We start from the raw sequence: 23,322 nt of genomic DNA on the forward strand, positions 1-23,322 counted from the left end.
TCCAGAAGTACTTTGAGGCCAAACTAATTCATCTTCCATGTCCATATTTCTAAGCAAATGAGGAAAAAGCTTATCATCCAAAAAAGGAAAAAAATTCTAACCAAATTGTGGGAATCTGCCAGGAACCATTGCAGATGAAATCTGAAACCACCGAGTCAATAGAGATACCCTGCTGCTGCAGAAATTCGATAGAAGTGTGCACGACGAGAGGAGAACCACACCAGCTGTCTAACCAAAAATTGATGTTGGTCCCCTTGCCTAAAATCCAAGTCGAGTGATGATTAATGTTGAGCCATTCAGAATTAACAGAAGACCAAATCGAAGAAAAAATGTGATATTTGATCGTGGACCTGTTCTTCAAAATCCTGCCCCTATCAACTAACTTATCAGTCAACCACTATTTTTACCAAATAGATTCTAATATTCAAATCAAATATTAGTATAAACACAATTTGTACATCTTGAAAAAAATAAAGCATATATGAATATTCAAAGAGTAAATAGAATATGTTACGGTATACAATATTTTTACATTGATAAATGCTACTTGTACACTAAAGTGTACACTTACACCGTAAATTAGAACATAAATATATATTAATCAATTTTTTAATAATTTTTTTCTTACTTTGGCAACTGTGCAGGGATAAAAGAAGTATATGCATACGATGTTAAAGCATTTGGTGTAGAAAAAGAGTGTATACATAACTCTGTTGTTTTACATTTAATCAACGAAGTACATGTTTCTTTCTAAATCACATTTTTATTTTTAAAATACTAATATAATATGATAAACATAAAAAAACGTATTAATTATATATAATATTATTTTACATGAAATACCTTTAAACTCATATTCAAATCACATTGAAAATAAAAAAATTAACACACATTATTTTTTGAGAGTTTTTAATGCACCCCATACTATTTAAATTATTAAGTTTATTTTTTTTCTCTTTATTTGACATTATATATGTATAACGATTGTATTAAATCATTTAGAGTGTTTTTGAATAAGTCAATTTAAAATTCAAAGAATTTTGAAATTTCACGAAATTCAAACGCTTTATTTGAATTCCCTTCATTTTTAAAATTTATTGACTGGATGAAGTATTTGAACTGCTTCATTTTCAAAATTTATTGTTTGGATAAAGTAATGTAATTCAATTTATTTATGAAAAAACAATTATAAATTTAATTTATTTTACATAAGTTTTAGTGACAGCAAGCGTCTGTAGGTATAAGTCCAAAATAGTTGTTACCTACCGGCGTTATTCATAGGTAGAAGTTTAAAATTAAAAAAAATAGTTTTAACGTTTATAGGAAAAATCTTATTCACGTATAGAAATTCATCATATTTAACAACAAATTTACAAACTCATTATGAATACATGTAAAGCTAAACATTGAAAGCCTATAACCCAACTATTGTCTGTTTTTGTATGTTGTAAAGCAAATTCATCAAAATTCTCTGTTTTTGTATTTTGAAAAGCATAAATATTAAAAAAAGAACATATGAATAACTCAACTAACTTTGTTCTTTGTATTATAAAAGTCTAAGTATGAAGAATATATATATATATATATATATATATATATATATATATATATATATATATATATATATATATATATATATATATATATCAAATGTCTACCATAAGAATGTCATACAAAAACATAAACATTGTATTATAAATCTTATCATACTCGGCGTTAAAATATAAACTACTAATATAATAATTTCATAACAAATGTCAAATACACATGTATAAGAGAGTCCAACTAAAGCTTTCATCCTTCAATTGTTTCCCTACAAAAATAAAAAATACAAAGTTAATAAAATTCTATCTTACTTTTAATATATTAGCAACTAAAATAAATACCAAGGCATAAAAAATTACCTTGGTCTCAAGGCATGGAAGTCAGTAGATACTTTTTCTTCTCCCTCAATGGAAGAGCTTTGAGAATTGCTATTTTGTTCGGATTTTCAGTCAACCAATTTATTGCTCCATAGTGTAAAATGTCATTACAATCAACAATCATCTCCATTTCATTCAACATTTCTTGCACCACTTCTTGAACATTTCCTCCCATCATTTTTTTACTAACTTGCACAAAATCTTTCAATGACTCGGCCACTTCTCTAATAGAGCTTATCATCCCTTCTTTATCTATACTCTTATAAGCACAAGTATATTGCCCTTTTCCTTTGTTGCGGGACTTGGTTCCTCTAAATCAATATGCACAGCGGATCCTTCTTCATCTACAACGGCCTCTTTTCTCATGACATCATCTTCATCAAATACATGTTCTACTTGAACTCCATTAGCCTTATCTTTCGCACATATGTCTACAATGTCATTCCAATTCAGAATAACCTTAAATCAGAACCTTTTCTTCGTGTGACTTAAAAACAAAATAAAAACAATAATGTCAATAACTTGAAATATGAGTGTGGAAAACTAAAATAGTCATGTCAATGTTCTAATAAACCAAATAAACAACATCACCAAGACTTCTAGTTAAAGCCTATAAAAATGTGTGCTTTACAAAAAATTGTCCATAAAACAAAGCCAACTCAACAATTATTTCAACAATATGGAATAAAAACATTTGCATAGTGTTACTATAAATTTCTATCATTCTGAAGTGTTATTAAGCTATAAAGGTCTCATTCCGCTCTTTGAATATATAACATAGTTAGATGAAAATTTATATCAAAGTGCTACTATAAATTTCTATAAAAGTGTTACTATAAATTTCTCTCATTTTCATTATCAGAAATTTTTACACACTACTACAGAAACCGGTGATTAGCATTCTCGAGTCAGTGCAATTGTGTTTTCAGAAAATTACATTATATTACACACTTTGAAAATTATCTTTATAAGTCCTTGATAATCAAATATATTGCATCATTGTAACAAAAGAAAAAAAATATTTCTAGATTGCAAGAAACTATGATTATAACTCATAGATTCTCCAAAAACATATTTTATACAAGAGAGCTATTTGCATGCAGGACAATTCAGATGTTGATTTCAGGACTAGTTTTAGGATTAATATTTTGTAACCTTAAAGATGATCTAAGAGGAACAAAAGAAAAGGTTGCTCTATTTGCTTTCTTATTAACCTTTCTGCTATCAAGCAGCATAGAAGCTCTACCAATTTTTCTACAAGAAAGGGAATTCTCATGAAAGAAATATCTTTCAAAAGCTACCGCATGTCGCTTATGTTATTGCAACTGGGCTAGTTTACTTGCCATTTCTTCTAATCGTAGCCATTTTGTTCACAGTTCCTTTATATTATCTTGTTGGTATCAGCACAAACCCCATTACTTTTATGCACTTTCCCTTACAGATATGGCTTGTTCTTTATACAGTTAATTCAATTGTGGTGTGTTTTAGTGCTCATCTACCTTATTTCATTGATAGGAATTCAGTGATTAATGGTTTTATAGGTTCTTTCTTCTTGCTCTCTGGTTACTTCATATCAAACAATGAGATTCCTAATTACTGGATTTTCATGCATTATATATCACTTTTTAAGTATCCCTTTGATGGGTTTATGATCAATGAGTTCTCAAACTCAAAAAAGTGTTTGGAGTACATGTTTGGTTCATGTGTGATGAAAGGAGAGGATGTGCTTAAAGAAGAAGGGTATGGAGGAGAAGGTAGCAGATGGAAGAATGTTGGTGTCATATATTGTTGGCTTCATCATGGTTTACATATTCATTTCTTATGTTATTCTAAGATACAAATGCTCAGAGAGAAGGGTCTAAAGCCTATGGTGAGTTTGTAACACCCCAAAATTTAGAATTATCTATTTAATTGAATATTTGTGATTATTTGCATAATGTGTGATGATAGGTTGTGGGTCATTAGCCGGGGATATGTGATAATTATAATTACTGGGATTTTAATAATTTAGTTGTATTATATTAAGGATAATAGTGCAATATAGTTATTAAATAATACTACCTCTGTTCCTATTTGTAAGAGACAATTTTAAAAAATCACACAAACCAAGGAATATTTTCTTGTATTAATTTTTCTAAAAAATTAACTTGTACTTCCAAAAATATCCCTAAATTAAACATTTAGTAGTATAAATATAATAGTTAATGTTTGTGTAACTACAAAACTACACGGTTTTGGCCAATGTTGATGTCATAAAATTTGGTCAGCATATCTTCTCTATTTACAAGAATAGTTATAACAAAAATTTTAAATTTTGGCTATCCACATCCTTATCAGTAAAATTTAGATCAAATTAAATTTCCCACTATTTTTTTTCCAAAACTTCCCACCAAATTTTAAGCAACTTCCCACCAATTTTGGTCATGCATTTGTCTTCTCTATATAAAGAGAATTGGTGCTTCATTTTCCATCATATTGAAAAATACTTATTAAAATACACTATCATTTTACTTTCATCTTCTAAAATTAAGACCATGGAAAATGAAAATGGTGAGTAATTTCTTTTCAAATTCCTCACTGTGTGACACGTTATATATGGTTTTTTTTTTCAATTTTGTTTACAATTCACTATAGTGACACGTTGGTATACATGGTGATACACTTAAGCATGTTTTGATTTTTTTTAATGGTGATACACATTAATAGTACTATATGCACATGGTGATACACGTTAGTACAGATGTATACATTTTCCTTTTCTTTTCAATTTTTGTTAATTTTCTTAACCAACACATATATGAATGTTCACTGTTGTTTTAATTATACAACTATATGTTTTGATGATTTATCGCAGACTCGGTGACAAGTGAAAGTTCTAAAAAACGTGGTTTCCTTAACAACGAAGATAGAAAGGCAATATGTCAAATGCTGATTTGCTCTAGTGATGCTAATGGGAATCTAATTAGAAATGGAGTAGTAGAACGGGTAACGGCATCATATAATGTTCATAGAAGTGTTATTTATCGCATATGGAAACAATTGAAGGACACATGAAATGTTTGTCATAACAGAACACAAAATTGTGGAAGAAAAAGGGTTCAATTAGATTTAGAGAGAATGCGCCAAGTTCCGTTATCAAAACGGTCAACATATCGGTCCCTCGCTTGTGCTCTAAATATTCCTAAGACATCATTGGTAAGGTTGCATAAGGTCGGAATTATACGACGGCATACAAATACACTTAAGTCTTATTTAAAAGAGAATAACATGATTGCTTGTTTAAGGTTTTGTTTGTCAATGATTGAAAAAAATAGCTTACCTCATGATCCAAAATTTATTTCCATGCATAATATTATTTTCATCGATGAGAAGTGGTTTTATATTACCAGAAATAAAGTCACTAATTACTTGTATGTGGATGAAGAAGAGCCGCATATAACCTGTAAAAGCAAATTTTTTAAGTAAAGTTATGTTCTTATGTGCGGTGACTAGACCTAGGTTTGACAATGAAGAAAATGAGACATACTCGGGAAAGATTGGTATATTTCCATTTGTGTATGAACAACCTGCAAGAAGGAGTAGTGTCAACAGAGTTGCAGGAACAATAGAAACAAAGCCCATAGCTTCTGTTACAAGAGAGGTGAATAAGGCATACTTGATAAATAAAGTTCTAACTGCCATTGAGAATATGTGGCCAAGAGAAGATGTAGGAAAGACAACTTTTATTCAGCAAGATAACGCAAGGTCTCATATTAGTAAAGATGATCCAGATTTTTGTCGTGCAGCAAGTGAAAGTGAGTTTGATATTCAATTGACATGTCAACCCCCAAATTCACCTGATTTGAATTTTTTGGACTTAAGATTTTTCAATGCCATTCAGTCTTTACAACAAAAGGAACCAGTAAAGTCAATTGATGAGCTTACTGGTGCAGTTCAAAAAGCATTTGATGAATTTTCTACTATGCATTCCAACAAAAATTTTAGTACTCTTTAATCATGCATGATTGAAATAATGAAGATAAATGGATGTAACAAGTATAAAATTCATCATATGAAGAAAGACATGCTACTTACACAAGGTGGCATACCTATTCAAATGAGCTGTGATTCTTCACTAGTACAAGAAGTCACTGAATATCTTCAACATTGTGATTCTTAAAGTTTTTACATGTTATACATACATCAACAACTTTTCTTATTTGGAATGCTATATTATAAGAATATTTCATTTTTGGAATGGTATACCATAAAACTGCTTTCATTTTTAGTAGTGTTGATTTTTTGGAATGCTGTACTGCATGTTTTTTAAGAATTTGCAATTATCAGTATGTGATTCTAATCTTATCCTCACTTAAACTATAAATTTAAAATTAGTTTACACAATAAAATCATTCACTTTGAGATTATATCTAATTTATTGTCAAGTTTGAAGTAACCAATTATTAATTCATTAACTAGATAAAAATTGAAACGCTTCATAATGCAACACAACAATCCATGGCATTTACAATTCATTTTCATGACCCTATTCTATTCTTAAAAATTATTTTTTAATAATGAAAATAACCCAGTAAGAAAGTAGCAGAATAAAATGTACTCATTAATTATAACAAACCGCGTCGGCAACTTTTGCAATCCTTTTATCGAGTTTGTTTTTGCAGTAACATAGTTAGTAAGAGTCGGGCAAAACATAAATAATCATGTGGAATAACTATGCTTATCAGGTGGTTTAATGTGTGCATTACTTTTGGAGCGAATAAAACATGATTGTATGATCTGTTTATAACAGTAGCAATAATGTTTTGAGAGATACAGCAACTTAAGTCATTTTTGAAAGTGACAAAAAAAATATCATGATTCACCATATTGCAGAGGTTTAATTTTTTATTCACCTAATATATAAAATATCATGATTCACCATATGTAATATGGATATGTTATGAAATATATATATTTCGCGTCGGCAACTTTCGAAACTGTTACATTACATTAGATTCCATAGAAATATATTTGGAGCATATTTATAGCCTCATTCTTCAAAGCTTCACGCATACGGTCATCTTCTTCCTTCTTCAAAGCTTCGCGCACACGGTCATCTTCTTCCTTCTTCAAAGCTTCACGTATACGGTCATCTTCTTCCTTTTTACCACTGTTATTTTCTTCTGCTTCTTTCCTATGCCATGTCTGCTGTTTCTTTCTAATGATTGGTTGCCTGCCTTCTTCCTCACTCTCAATATCTAATTCTTCAACAATCTCAACACCTTCGCATGAATCGTCAGTATTGGAAAACTTATTCAAATCAAAAAGATTTTTCACTTTTCTTTGATGAGAGTTCATTTCCATACTTTTCTTTGAAATATGAATAAGATACTAGTAGTTCCCTCCTTTATAACTAGTGGGAAATTTGTTTTCCCTCCAAATAATTAATATCAAGGGAAAATGAAAAGGTTTGGCTTCATATGTATACTTCATTACGTGTATGGGGAATACACAGAGAACATTCTCTCCAAACCATTAATACACAATAAATGATAAATAATGTATATTGTTTAATAAGGGTATAAATGAGATTTCTAATTTAATAAAATTTAATTTTATAATGTGTCTCTTATAAAAAGGACCAAAAAAAAGTTACAATTTGTCTCTTACAAATAGGAACGGAGGTAGTAATAATAATAATTAAATAGATTGTTAAGGTGAGAATGTGACTAAATGCATAGTGGTAAATATGAGTGAGTAAGTGAGGGCATTATAGGAAGATCATAAGAAGGGTCCCAGGGGTAAAATAAGAATAAGCCAAGGAATGGAAGAAATTCATTTAATACGATCATGGAATAGAGAGAAAACACGAAGAAGAGGCTAGGGCTTACAGAGAACTCGGTAGAATGCGAAGGAAGGGAATCAATCGTTGTAATCTCGGATTATTATGATTGATATTGGGTTAAGTTAGTCGTAGGTTTTTGTCTTGTATGATGATTTCGTGAAAAGTATGATAAATTGCATGATGAAATTAGTGATGTTGATGAAATGGAGATGCCATGAATTGACCCTGTAGTGTGTATATGATGTGCTTGATTTTAACATGAATTTAGAGGGTCTGGACAGAGGCGAGATCGCAAACTGCGAATTGCATAATCGTGATCATCGTCGCGCGAGCTAGTCGCCCTAACATCGTCGGGCGAGCCTATGGCGAGAGAGAAAAATGAGGCCCCTGGAAAATGTATGGGGAGGGACGTATCACCTAAGCGTCGCAGGGTGAGAGTCATGTGAGGGCTTTGGGGAAATGGGTTTTCACCGGGCGAGCCTATGGCGAGAGAGAAAAATGAGGCCCCTGGAAAATGTATGGGGAGGGACGTATCACCTAAGCGTCGCGGGGTGAGAGTCATGTGAGGGCTTTGGGGAAATGGGTTTTCACCGGGTGAGGTCCAGGCGAGAGGAGAGCGCTCCAAGGTTGTCAAGCGAGGCTTAGGCGAGCAGACCTAGCAGTGACTCTTCAAAATGCTATAACTTGAGTTTCTGGACTCAGTTTGATGCACCGTTCGAAGCGTTGGGAAGCTGATGCGTAGAACTATATTATGATTGAATTATATAAGTTATTTTATGCATGGTTCCAGTACCTATGTGTTTATGAAATTGAGTTACAATATGTTGCCCTGCTAATATGTTCTATTTTAATGATGAAATTGATGATAATACTGTGAAGTTGTTGTAAAGATGCTATGATGTTATATATGACTATGTTTTAATGACATGCATGTTTAAATATGTATACATGCTAGGTGAAATGATTTATGTTAATAATGACGTAATTGACTAGCCGTGGTCAAATTTTATGACGTTATTGTGCATCATGCATTCATAGCATTTTAGGACGATGGTCCGCTTATGATGTGCGTCAATTTCATTGTCTGGATTGAGTGTGTTTGTGATGTGATCTAGTTTTAAGAAGGAATTGATCCTATGGTGGGGATCATGGAGGGTGATAAACCAGATGTTTATAAAATTTGGTACCACATGCATTGAGTCAGATTTGTGCATTAACATCCTATGCGACATTGCATAATTTTGTTGGTGAATTGTGATGTGATGACAATTGTGAGTTATGTGATTTTATGATATCCTTATGAACGAAACGTGACTAAGTGAATTGTGATGTACCGACGAGTACGAATTGTGATAAATTATGTATGTTGTGATATGATGATGTTTTGTATGACTACGAATCTTTTCCTTATATCTTTTGTAGTGAATTGTGATTACTCACCCTTTCTGTTTGAATGTTGCCTCCATGTGGGCAACGCACAAGTGACCAAGAGTAGTTGTAGAAGCGTTGAAGATAGCTTTAGAGTGTTTTATTAGTTTAGTTATAATAGTGGTGTCTTGCTCTGATATGTAACATCGGGTTGAGAACGCTTGTTTTGCGAATGATTACTATACTTTGATTAACTTGTTTCTCGAGGTTTTCGGATGTTGAAAATGGATTTGAATCTAATTTGTGATGAGACTAAATTATTATGAGCTTTGTTTATGAAGAAGTTTATTTTGTTACAATAAATATGTTGTGATGTTTTAATGAAAGGTTGAAGTATAACCTGATGTGTGTGTTGAGTTGACATAACCTGTGTTATGGAGCAGGATTTGTTATGATTTTTTATGTGAAGTGTGGCACCCTTGAGTTGGTGATTTCATTTGATTTCTTTTCGTAAATTATATGCGAAATATTTGTGGCTTTAGAAGGATGTTACAGAGTTTGTGAATTGTTGTTACTTTACTCCCTCTCTCTCTCTCTCTCTCTCTCTCTCTCTCTCTCTCTCTCACTTTCTATCTCTATGGAGTTCACATGTCTTGGATTTTACTTATGATAGCAACCAATGAATATATCAACAAAAAAGTGTAAATAATTGTAGATTCTGCCAGTGGCAACAAATTGAGGACATTTTGGCATTTTAAAATGCTTTTTTCAGAAATTGAATCATTCAAATTGAGCACACTGCTATGGCAATAGATAAACTTCTTTGAAATAACAATATCCTATTATGATACAATTCTGTTGCGTACCATAATAATAACAAATAGAATATAGGAAAAGAAATGAAAATGCATCAATACAGAATAATTGTATTGTGTTTCATTAGTGATGAAAAAGGACAATGGGTAGAGAATAAGATCCCTAACTATCCACAAAGCAATTCCAAATTAATACTATTTATAAAAATAGTAAATGCTTTCATCTTCAAAGTCAGTAGTTTAGCCTAAGAATTTATCTTAATATACTAGTACTTGATATGAATGAATGAAACAATCCTTAAATTAATGACGAACAACAAGAGAAAATATGAATTTATCAGTAGTTAAAAATGAATACCTTGACATGTTCATTCCATGTATTTTCATCTTCAACATTAATCATGCATTTTGTGCCATCCCAATCAAACCCACTTTGACTGAGAATATCACTAATTATCCCATACCATCCTCGACAAAGTTTGATGCGATTTTTGACGTTCTCTCTTATAACCTGAACATTGAAGCATGTAGATAAAACATCAGTTGAAGCGTTGTATGCTACTGTTTTCCAAGCTTCGTCACTTTGGTGGTCCAAACTTCTTTGATCTCTAGGTGCTTCAGCTAAAACACACTCCATGTCCAAATTCCATGTGAAATAACCTCTTACGTCATATTTCTTATTCTCAATATTTCTTTCATCGATCTTTTTTTCCCAATGACTTGTGGCACAAATTTCTTGCATTGGCTAAACTAGAATCCATTTCTTGAAATTAACTAAACACACATGATAACAATTAAATCTCAATAATTAAGAAACAAAAATCTATTAGTAAGATATCAATCAAAAGTAGCCACACAATATATAAGAAATTCATTAGCAATCAAAAGTAGCCGCATAATAAGATGTTAATCAAATTTCAAATCAACAAATAAAAGCAGCAAAATGAAAAATACAAACTAACAACTTCTAATAATGGTCTACAACAAATAAAAAGGAAATCAATCTAAAATCCACTAAGACTAAGAAATATTTCTTCTCTCTTGATATTAAACAAACATTTTTATCACATATGTGTCACGAAATATTGTCCGCTCTTCAGTCACTTGAACACTTGCGACCTTATCCTCACCATTAGTTGTTCCTCTTTCTATTTGTTGATTGGTTAACTCCTCATCAATAATAGATAAAATATCCAAGTCTCGAGCCTTTAAAAATTGATCACTTTTTTTTCATCTATTATGAAATTCTGCAACATGAAACAAGCATTAATAATTCTAATTTGTGTTTTTATATCAAAAAAAGAAGGAGTTCTTAAAATACTCCATCTTTTCTTCAATATACCAAAGGACCTTTCAATTACATTCCTTGCACTTGAATGGCAAAGATTAAACAATTCCTTGTAATTTTGAGGAGTGTTTCCAACCCACTCTTTGAGATGATATCTAGTCCCTCTATATGGTGCTAAAAATCCATGGCCATTTGTATATCCCACATCCACAAGAAGGTATTTACCTATAGTGATTTTTTTTCAAAATAAAGAAAAAATCATATAGTTACATTTGATCCACTAAATAAAAAAATGTCAATCTATTACCATTTGGAATTCAAAGAGAAATTTGACGATGTAAAGCATTTTGCAATACCCAAGAATCTCTTGCAGACCCTGCCCACCCCAGAAACACATAGATGAACCTTAAATATGGACCACAGACTCCAAACACATTTGTAGATATGTCACCCTGCAGCGGTGAAAAATTGAGACTAAGCCATTAATTGACTTAACTCGTTATTTTAGTAGAGTTGCCACCGCGCTTTATTGTTTCCAAAGGAAATGGGAAAAAGAGAGAAATAAAATCCAACGAAGTTTTTTTAATCAAAACTAATAAAATAAATAAAGATTTTAGGTTCGGGGGTTGGTTATGCAAGGGGAACGTATTAACACCCCTCACATCTACGGTACTCCGTAGGAACCTCTTTGAAAATATATATTTGTTATTATTGTTATTGTTTTTGTGTTTATGTGTTTTTGTTTAAATAGAGTGGGATGGTGAGAAAAGAATTTTTTAAAAGTGTGTTCGGCAAGACATTGCATCTTGTGCCTACATACCCCTTAAGTGCAATAGGGAAGTCAGGGCATTTGTAGTTCCTTTTAGAGTGAAAATAAAGAGCCAAGTGGCAAAATCTTTTTGGGTATTGAGCTTTAACAATACTCAATGGGTTTTTAAATGGTAAGCTTTAACAATACTTAATAAGTTTTAAAAGGTGTCAAGCTTTAACAATACAAGGCAAGTGTAATTTAAAAGAGTAGTGGTTGAGCTTTAACAATACAAAACCATTTTTAAAACAAAAAGAAAGTGCTAAGCTTTAACAATACTAAACACAAAGTAAGAGAGTTAGAAAAGAGAGTGAGTACCTTGACAATTTTAGTCAATACCATCTCGTTCCTTTGCATTTTAGCATCAATGAAGAATCATACATCTCAAGCATGCGTTAAGGGTGAATATCTCAAGTGGTGTGTGAGACATGGTATGTGTATCATGGACACAATTAAGGTATGAAAATTGTTATACCCCAAAATTTGCCCGCATCTTTTTCCAAAAAGAAGGCAATAGACTTCTGTCTAAAAATTGGGAGTTTCATATAATCTTGGATTTTATTTCATAAATATCCTGATTTTATGAATACTCGGTTTTTAGAATATTTCTTATACGGTATTTTGGTTCGCTGTTGAATTTATTCTTACACAAACGCCAAGTACTGTTTATCACTTCACACACGCTATTTATTTGAGATTTATTTGCAGATAAATAGTACTGACGCAATTGGTACAAAATTAAATTTTGCAGGCGCAGAGTCCGGGGATTCAGACTGTACTGGTAACAAGTAAATTATTATTAGTTTTTGTTTCCCACTAATTTTTGTACTATATTATTGTTTTCAAATCTTTTCCTTTCTTTTCAAATCTCTTTCTTTCAAATCAAATCCTAACTTTATTCCATACATCTCTCTTTTCAAACCCTACCATACACTTTCTTTCAAATCCTACTACCACTCAAATTTTCCTTTTTGTACGGTATCACTTCATTCCCCAACGTCTCTATCCTTCTTTTCACTCTATAAATACCCCTCATTTTTTCCATAAATTCTCACATCAAATTTCACTCATTTCTCAAACTTCTACCTCATAATTATTTTCTCTTCTTCCTCGGCAAAAATGGCAAAGTGGATGGATACGTTTTTTCTTATGGTCATCACTGTTTTGGTGGTGATCATGTCCTTTTTCTGTCTGCATAGTCCTGAAAAATGCGGACCTGGGTTGCTTACACTCCCGTTCATCTATATGATGTTATTTATAGCATGGGTTTTTAATCGTCATTTTTAAAGTTTGTCGTATCTTTCGCTTTCAAATAATGTACCGTTTATTTTATTTGTCGTATTGTTCATTATATTATGTAATATTTGTACTGTCAATATTAAATGTCGTACTATCTGTCGTACTGTCGTTTAATTATTAAGATAATATTATGTGTGTTTTCTGCTAGTTAAATCTTTATTTTTCTGTGCATTAAATACTTTTCAAGGTTATTATCGGTAATTTCGTTCGCGTACAGTATATTTTATTTATTTATTATGTTTGTGTTTTTCTAACAGCTCAGGTAAATAAATTTTCACCATTAACACAACAAAAAAACAAAAAGAAAAAAATTAACTTTAACTATTGAATTTTCACTTTAACTGTTATGTTAATCCTCGGACAGCCAATTAACAGTCAAACCCGATGACAGCACGATTCTCCGTGTTTTGTACCATCAATCAAGTCAATCTTTTGCATTTCAAAATTCCAAGATTTTTGTTCTAGAAGTCTTATGATAATCACATGATCAGCAGAGACTCAACACTGCACAAAAATCAGGTACGCTTAACTGTGTCCTACACAAACAGTCCCTAACTAGGGTTTTTGTTTTTTTTCAGGAGAACAAGTTTATTTTTAAGACCTCAAATGGATTTAATGGACCTCCATATGTATCAAAGTACCACCAGACAAATTTTTAAACTTCAATTCGCTCAAACGCACAGTCAGCAGCTCAAACAGTCAACAAACGACCAGTTTGACCGAAAAGTCAACAGACAGTCAAAAATGAATTTTTTTGTCAACATCCATATTTTGTCAAAAGATTCATCATTTGATCAATGGTTGATCATAATTCATCAAGAAAAAATCAGAAATCAACAAAACCCTAAGTTTCAAAATTAGGGTTTTCTCCTAAAAGTCAACTTAACTTTGACTGGCCATAACTCTCTCCTGGTTCATCCAAAAAATTCCAACCAAAGCTTGTTTTGAAGGAAATTCAATTATCTTTCAAATGAAATTGATCCCATGGTCATTGGATTTACCATTTGGAAAATATGAGCCAGGACATTACAGGTCATTTTCAAAGTCAACAAAAAGTGGTTTTTTATCAAAGGCCATAACATCAAGATAACTTCTCCAAATGCAAAAAAGTTTCCAAAGTAGCTTGTAGAGGACATCTTGAGGTTTCTAAAAAGTACAAGAACTCCTTCATATGATTAAAATTGAGGGAGATATGCCTTGTTGAAGTTAGCTATTTTTTGGGAAAGTGCATGAAACTAGCATTGATCAAAATGATTTTTTTTCCAAAAGAGGCCATGTTTTCATGATCCAAACATGTTCCCAATACTGTTAAAGGGCTTCCACGACCAACATTGGGCCCATAACATTTTTATTTCTTTTTTAATTTAATTATATTACCTTTAAAATTAAATTAAAAAGAAATGGTGCAAGATCATTATCCAAAGCTTTTGTCTCTTGCTTGAGTCACCAAGGTAGCTTAACTTCTGCAACATAGAGATGGTACAGCAGGCCTAGAGCAAGAGGGTGAAAAAAATTCAAAGCCATGGCTAAAGAATTCAAAGATTTTTATATTAAAAAATTCAAAGGTTCAAAGATCATAAATGCAAGATAGCTTAGCTTTGCTGCACATTCATTGCTTATAAATGAAGTAGAACACTTCAGTAAGAGGACACACACGAATTCAAAATCAAATCCATGCTTGTAACACACTTGTATCATACTTGAAATTTTGCAAGAAATTTGAAATTCGAATTTGAAGTTTCAGCTCAATTCAATCCAAATTAAATACTTAAACACGATCCCTGAACATCATTGAACCTTTCGAAATCAATTTCAAGCCTTGAAGCTCACTGAATCGAGCTCAAAAGCTCACGGTTTGTCCAAACTGAAATTTACAAAAATACTATTATTCATGCATATTCAATAAGATGTAATCCCATATTTGTGTTTAGTTTTGTGCCCTGATCGTTTCTGGAGCTTTAATTTAATTTTTATGAAGGTTTGAAGCATATACCATTTTAGGGTTCTTGGAGCTCGAAATGGGATCCTTCGATTTAGGCAAAATTAGAATAAACCAGAGGCATATTTAAGTTCAGTGGATCTGGACGAGTCAAATGGACATGTCGCGAAATATTTTTGTATAGGTTTGCCCCTATTCGTTATTTTGCAGGGATGAAGGAGGTGTATTACAGCGCTTTTGGTAAAAAACGCTGTTAAAAGTAGAGGCGAGAGGAAGAAGACGACGAGGTGTCATCTCCTGATTGGCTGATTCAAATTGGTTCGCGCGCGTTTTGATTTTCGTTTGCAGATGGATCACGTGTGACATGAAACACGCGTTAGCATGTACCCTCGCACCATCAGTCCTCAGATCTCATTAAAGTTTCATCCAACGTGCCAGAAGCTACAGCGCACCATGGACTCTCAAAGCTTTGCCACACAGAATCATAATTTAATATATTTTCTATTTTATTTAATTCTCTTTGTGAAATTATTTAAAAATATTTTTTAAAAATCAGAAAAATACACAAAAAATATTTTTAGGTTAATAAAATATTGTATTAATTTTTGACACAAAAATATTTGATTTTTCTTAATAATTAATATATTTTGTTTAATTAATCAATATATATTCATATATTTCATTTAAATTATTTCTAACCTATCAAAAAATCAGAAAAAAAGTATTTTATTTTATTAAATTGAGTTTATATATTATAAACTAATCTTGTACATATTTAGAATATTTTTATCTTTAATTTTAATTTATGTGTATAATTATTTGTATAATTATATGTTAATTAACTTAATAATTTCAAAAAAACAATTTCAAAAATCCCAAAAAAAATAATTTTATTTTAAAATTAATTAACAAGCAATATGAACATATTTTAGACTTAATTTTTAGGTTTAAATTTTATTTCTACCTTTTTCTCATTTAATTAAATTAATCATGCATTAATTCTAATTAAAATCAATCATCAAAAATCCAAAAACATTTTCCCTTTATCTTATTGCAATTTAAATTCATAGATAAGTGTATAGGTTGTAAAATTCATGTAAATAGCGTAGTTTACATTTCCCGCACAATCGATGTAATAGCGTAGATTTACTTTCCGCATTTTACATTCCCGCACTTTAATTTCTGTACATATAAAACTGCGTGCATGTCAAGAACAAAAACTGAAGCGCTAGATCACTAATCTCAAAGACAAATATATCTGAAACAAAACACAATCACACTTGCACCTCTTAGGGTAATCCCTTCTGTTGCTCTTTTCAAAATCAATTCCACCGTTTCAAATACAAATCCAAACTTTTGTTTACATCCTGTCAAAGGAGAATTTTCTAAAAAGAAATGGGAATAAACCTTATGAACTTAGGGTATACCTCCTAATTGCTTGCTCAATTAAAAGCTATCACATATCATTGTTTTTTCCAAAACAAAACCTTCAAAAAGACAACACTTTGTATATATCCGAACAAGGATCATTACGAAGTTAAAAATCTTTTTTCAAACCATCAAACATCTTTTGAAAGATAAAACACTTTGTATACATCCGTGCAAGGATCATTACAAAGTTAATTTACAAAGGTATTTTAAAACCACATACAAGCATTTCAAAGCAAGACAAATGATTCAAACAAGTGAGATAAGCAATTAAGAGCCCATGGATAACCATGGATACAAAGGGGTGCTAATACCTTCCCTTTGTATAACCTACCCCCGAACCCAAAATCTCTTAAAGGTCTTTTTCTGTTTCTTTTATAAACCTTTCCTTAATTGGATAAAATAAAAGTCGGTGGCGACTCTCTGATTTTTAAAAACTCAAAAATAAAAGAAGAGTCAGTTCGTATCCCACGAGGAAAAACCGAGGACGACAGAACTGGCGACTCTGCTGGGGAATTCAAAAACAAAATGTTTTCAAAAGGGGTTACCTTAGAGTTTAGATCACTTCGATGTTTTCAATTGCTTGTCTTGATTGTTCTATTTTTCAAAGGTTTGTTTGGGTATTTACTTGTGTGAAAGATTCTAACCCGAATCTCGAGATACCTTAAGTATGTGACAATAGACCAAGGAAACCATACGACATGTACCGATATGGTTGATCTGGTAGTCACCGTTAGTGCGACACTTTGGTCTGTACTGATATCCCTTGAAAACGATCAAGGAGTATGTTAGGCTTCCGAAATGTCATTAAACACTAATTTGTCTTAGAACCTTTAGTTGAACTTGACTTGTGGCCTATTAAGTGACTGGCTTTGAAGTTGATCAAAGTTGGTTATCCTCGAGGGATGTTTTGATCGGCCGTCCGCGTGCCATATTGAGATGTTGTCTCCAAGGATCATAGAACCCAAATACTATTTTAAGACAGGTTTAAACCAACTCAACTTCAGTGCGGAGGGTATCACATATAAACCTCGTGCAAGCCTTTAAACCTAAGGCTATTGTGTGATTTGTTTGTGTGTGCCACATGTTTGACATCATGACATCATAAGCATCATAAACATATCATTTTCTCACTAATCATTTCAAAGATCGAAGAGTTTACTTTTGTTCTGTGATTGCAGGTAATGGCTCCCGCTACCAGAGATTACATCCGAATCAACATCTCAACAGCACCATCTGAACTTAAGGACTTAATATCAGAATTTCCCAGAAACACTCAATTCACCGAAAAGCACGGTCACCTACTCCATTTGGTTACCTCAAAATTTGAAGAAGACATGATACGAGTCCTGTTCCAGTTCTTTGATCCCTAACATCATTGTTTTATATTTCCTGATTACTAGCTAGTACCCACCTTGGAAGAGTTCTCTGAACTAATTGGGTTACCTGTTCGAGATCAATTACCTTTCACTGGTTTAGAAAAGATTCCAATACCTGAAATCATTGCTGCTGCCTTACATTTACGAAAGTCAGAAATCGAGTCCAATTGGGAAACAAAGAGTGGAGTCAAGGGTTTACTTGCTAACTTCTTAATGGGAAAGGCTCGATCACTATTAAAAATAGAAGTTACCAAGCTTTTGAAGAAGTTGCGGCTCTTTTGATTTATGGGTTGGTTTTATTCCCTAATCCCGACCAATTCATAAGTGTACACGTTATCAACATTTTCTTAACCCGCAATCCGATACCTACTTTGCTGGGAGACATTCTACATTCTTTACACACTCGTACTATGAAAAAGCGAGGAACTCTTATGTGTTGTGTACCACTGCTGGCTAGATGGTTTATGTCATACCCCAAAATTTGCCCTCCATATTTCAATATATTATGGCAAGTAGTCTCTTCAGATTCATATAATCAAGCATGCAGTCTCTCTCTCCTAAACAATAGCCTCTAAATTAGGGTTCCTGATTTAATCAAGGAATTTGAACTTCTGATACCTCAGGTGGATTCTATGGTCTCTCATATGATTCAAAGTACCCTCATGCCAAGTCTAAAAATGCTTCATTTGAGAAATATGAGCTAATACATTACAGGTCCTTCTAAAAGATCGCCAAAAGGCATTTTTTCTCAAAGCTCATAACTTGAACATGGTAGACCCAATTGAGATGAAACCAAAAGGGGATCTTAAAGGACTCATTAAGCTTTCTAAAATGTCCTAGATTGTCTCCATATGATAAATATTGAATGAGATATGATCGGTGCAAGTTGGATAAGATTAAAGAAATGCATAAAACTCTAATTGACCAATCTTGGACTTTTAAGTTAATGGGCCTGAAATTTTGGATGGAAATATGACCTAAATAAGGAACTATAAGGCCATTCATTTATTTTCATAACATTTATTTATTTTATTTAGATTTTTTTAAAATCTAAATAAATCAAGTAAAGAAATAAAAATATTTGAATTAGTCCATAAGAAATTATTTTAATTATCCAAGGGACCCATGGATCAATTTTTATCTATTGTCATGATTTTATTTATATTTGATTTTATTTATTAAAATTAAATAAAATTATGGTTTAATAGTAATGGAGGTTATCAGTATGGGATCAAAGGAAACGTGCCAAAAGGTGTGGAAAATAAAATCAAACTAAAACAGAAAGTTTTCATGCCATATTCAATCAGATCTTTCTTCAATATTTGAGATTCAAGCCCTAATTCAGCCTTATATATACATACAATAATCCTAGAGAGAGGGGGGCCGAATTTGACAGGGGGTGGAGGCCGTCTGAAGAGTCCTATCTCAAGCTTCAAAACCGTGAATGAAGGTGCCATGGCAGAATTATTTTGAGGACGATTCAAGACCTCCTATGCATCCCAGAAGATCCCTCGCCGCTCACTGAAGCTAATGGTATCATTATTCTCGGTCAAGACCTTCGGAATTATGAAGATACGTTCACGGTTTGGTGTTTTCTGTTTTCGTTCGATTTCAATAATTCATTACTGTTTAGCGTGGATTGACTGCATATTTGTACTCAGAATGATACTTCCAAGCTTTCTGGATAGTTTAATTGAAGCCTAGATGAAAGCTCGTGAATTCGCCATGGCTAGGGTTCCAAGGTCCGATTTAGGTTTTTCTGAGATAAGCGAAATTGGCCCGGATTAAGGACACTATCGTGTCTAGAACGTGATTTCTGATCGAACCGTTTGTTTCTTTGGCATTTATATATCGTGTTGTGTGAGGTATGAAGTTTTCAGGTTTGGCTATAGAGGAAAATCGCAGCAAGATGGTAGCAAAGTCGTAGCCGCACACAGAGTCTAAATGGAGAAGATGAGATTCCTGGGGCGCGCGTTTGTTTTTTGAATTTATGAACGATTAACTTTTGTGTATATTATTATCTGTGTGTTACATTGACAGCGAATCAAAAATGGCGCAGTGGATGAGAGACGTGTCCAAGGATCTTCAGGCGGGAGAACGCAGGTTCGATCCCTGCCTCCGCCATAATATTTTGTTAACATTATTTTCTTCTTTATCCATTGCAGATCCAGCGCAGCTTGCCTACTCACCCATACCGTATGCCCTCACGCTACCAGCCTTTTGATCAAGGCTAAACAAGATCTGACGCGCCAGAGCCTACAGATATGCCATGGACACTCTTCTAGCAACCATATGGAATCAAAAGCTGAGTTTTCTCTATCTTCTTTATCTATTTACTTTAATTATATGTTACCTTCTTATTTTCTTTTAGTTTCCACCATAATTATTACTTATAGCCTTTTTTTTTTCTTTTCTTAATAAATTATTATTTATTTTCATCGGAAGTTCGAGTTTCTTACCGTTTTATTCATAATTGTTTTATTATCATTTAAAATTCAATATCATCTTCAAATAAACTTTTTATCAATTAAATATTTGGGATTATATCCAATAATTATTTAGTTGATATTTTGACTTGAATTCTCGATTTTTCTCCGTAACTTTGGTATTATTTCAATTCGATTTTATTTATTCTATTAACCATAGTTAACTTGTACCCTATATTTAGGGTTTACGAGATCATTCCTACACTGAAATACTTTCTTTATGCATCTCTTTTTCAGGGCAATGATCAGATATCCTCCGACTACCAACCATATCAGGTCAAATGCAAAAAGTTAAGTGCCCTTTATTTAAATTACTTATTTCAAATTATTGTCTCGACCTTCTTATTTTAGGGTTAGAGACATTCGCCTCTGAATTAGCCATACACTCACCCTATTTTTGGTTTGTTTACCTTTTCAGGGTTCGTTGATTGCCAAAGCTACGAGTTTGGTAACCCTAAACTCTAATCTTTTATTCTTTCTGTTTAATTATTACTTATGTCAAACCCTACTAAGGGATCCGCTGGTTTCACTTTCCCCTCCCCTTTATTGCTTTATATACTGCGTGGTTAGTAATTTAGGGAGTGCAAATTTAAACTGGATTAGAATCACTAATTTTACAAGATAATATATTCGAATATGACCACGTGATTGATGCACACACGCACGCTTTTGGGTAACCCTCTCTGTTGCCTGTTGCCTTTGTATTTTGTGCAGAATAGCCAGTCCCTCGAATACGAAGGATACCTCAGCCATGTTGCCGCCTCGATAAAAGGTCATGAGACCCTAAAATGATGCTGCCTTCGATACACTAACATGACCTCGACCCTCGGAAGTTGCCCACGAATAAGGCTGAGGTATCTTCTGGTTGCCTACAAACAAAGGCTATTCTGATCATTCCCTTTAGACTACCTACCTCTCTATGGCATGGGTCAGTCTTTGGGCGAATGATATCTCGACGACCCTTCAACCTCCAAACGAAAGGCTTCCTGCCCTCTTATGGCAAGGATTGACCCTTTCGTTCTGAAAGGCTAAAAAGAGACCTATCATCTGAGTTTAAGGTAATTGCCCCTAATTGCCTTGCAATGCTCATCTTTAATATTCTTTCTCACAATTCCTCGAAAACTGGCTACGCTCATTTACGAGCTAAAGTCCACTTTTTTCTTTCATCTACCTTTCTCTAAAAACAAACAAGCAAGCAAAGCAATTAAGAGCCCATGGAAAACCATGGATGCAAAGGGTGCCTTACACCTTCCCTTTGCATAAATTACCCCCCGAACTCAGATTTTCTTTAAAAGGTTTTTTTCTGTTTCTTTTTGCCTTTCTGAATTTGTTTGGATAAAATAAAAGTCGGTGGCGACTCTTGCTTAACCGCGACATTTTCAATTATAAAAAGTCAGTTCACCGTATTACAGTTTACATTACACCTTCCCCGATCAGTGTTGAGAAACGAGCAAAGGATGCAATGGTCTCGCAGGATTATGTATTTGTCTCATTCAGATATCCGGTGGAACAACTTCTTTCAAAGAGACATCACTCTCATTGACCATTGCGGGGAGTACCCTAATGTACCACTCCTTGGCATTAGGGGAGGCATCACTTACAACCCCTCTTTAGCTTTACGCCAATTTGGATATGCACGAAGAAATGGTCCTCATGACATGATTATCCATGGCATTGTGTTCGACTACGAAGATGATTCCCAAAGATATCGACGAAGGTTTATACATGCTTGGGGCAGTGTCTACAAAGTAGAAAGCAAGACTTTAGGACAATGGAACTCTATTCCCATGGAGCCTTACCTCAAATGGGTGCGTGCTCGTGCTCAGAAGTTCATCATGCCATATCCCGCTATTCTACCTGTGACTATTGAGCCAGAAGTCGAAGGGGAGGAACCTCGAGTTATTCTACATCCAGACATGCCAACTGACCTGGAAGAGCTGCAGAAATCTTGGGTTCAACTAAGAGGAGAAAGGGACACCTTCAAAGCACACTGTCAAGACTATGAGAGGAAAGTGTTGGAGCTCACCAGACAACTCCAGGAAGAACAGCAGATCAACACGTTCCTGGGAGTAAAGAGAAAGCGTCCATGGGAGGCTTGAAGAATCCTTTATTTTCTTTATTTTATCTTGTAAGCCCGAAAAAAGCAAAAAAAAAAAGAGACGAAAAAAAAAGAAATAAAATGTTTGACTAATAAATGTTTGTTTCTCTTTTGTTTAAACAAATTTAAATTCTGAGATCCTTGAAAACATTGCATATACATTTCATTCATAAACATTGCATAACAGGTTCACATAACATGTTTCTCATCTCCTCGCTGTTTATTTCAGTTAGAAGGGATGGATTCTGAAATTAGCATCAAGAATCTTGAAGCACAGAAAGCCCAAGTTCAGATAGCAATTTTGGTGCTAGCAAAGGGGCAACAAGAACTGAAAGCCCTGATGATCAAGAAGAAAAAGAAGCCCAAAGGATCTGTAGGCTTAAGTCACCTTGCAAGGAAAGTCAAAATCCCTGTCAGGATGCCCAGAAAAGCGCCAATCCCTGAAGTAGTCGGTGAAGGTGATCAAGAAGACAACCACAGCAACCAGGGTTCTGCCAAACTCTCTCTCTCCTGATGAAGAGGATTATCACTCCGAAGACAAACAGGGTGATAGCAAATACCAGCAGTTGGAAGAACGCATGAAAGCTATGGAGATACAGAAAATACCTGGTTTAGACTTCAATGATCTTGGACTCGTCTCAGATATTGTTATCCCTCCAAAGTTCAAA

General features: G+C 33.2%; 1 protein-coding gene and 1 pseudogene across 1 annotated transcript; one reads left to right on the top strand and one right to left on the bottom strand.

The window, feature by feature from the left end:
- The first annotated feature begins 5,391 nt into the window (after nt 1-5,391).
- Nucleotides 5,392-5,916, top strand: LOC131597428 (uncharacterized). The gene has a single exon (XM_058870129.1). It carries the CDS (start codon nt 5,392-5,394, stop codon nt 5,914-5,916), a length of 525 nt encoding a protein of 174 aa, XP_058726112.1.
- Nucleotides 5,917-10,976: 5,060 nt separating this feature from the next.
- LOC131597429 (uncharacterized) overlaps nt 10,977-23,322 on the bottom strand; it is a 38,631-nt pseudogene continuing 26,285 nt past the window's right edge.

Source organism: Vicia villosa, linkage group LG4 (assembly GCF_029867415.1).
Source record: "Vicia villosa cultivar HV-30 ecotype Madison, WI linkage group LG4, Vvil1.0, whole genome shotgun sequence".
Classification (NCBI taxonomy): Eukaryota; Viridiplantae; Streptophyta; class Magnoliopsida; order Fabales; family Fabaceae; genus Vicia; species Vicia villosa.

Coding starts and splice junctions, on each gene's coding strand:
- LOC131597428 (XM_058870129.1), top strand. CDS start 5,392: ATGTTCTTATGTGCGGTGACTAGACCTAGGTTTGACAATGAAGAAAAT.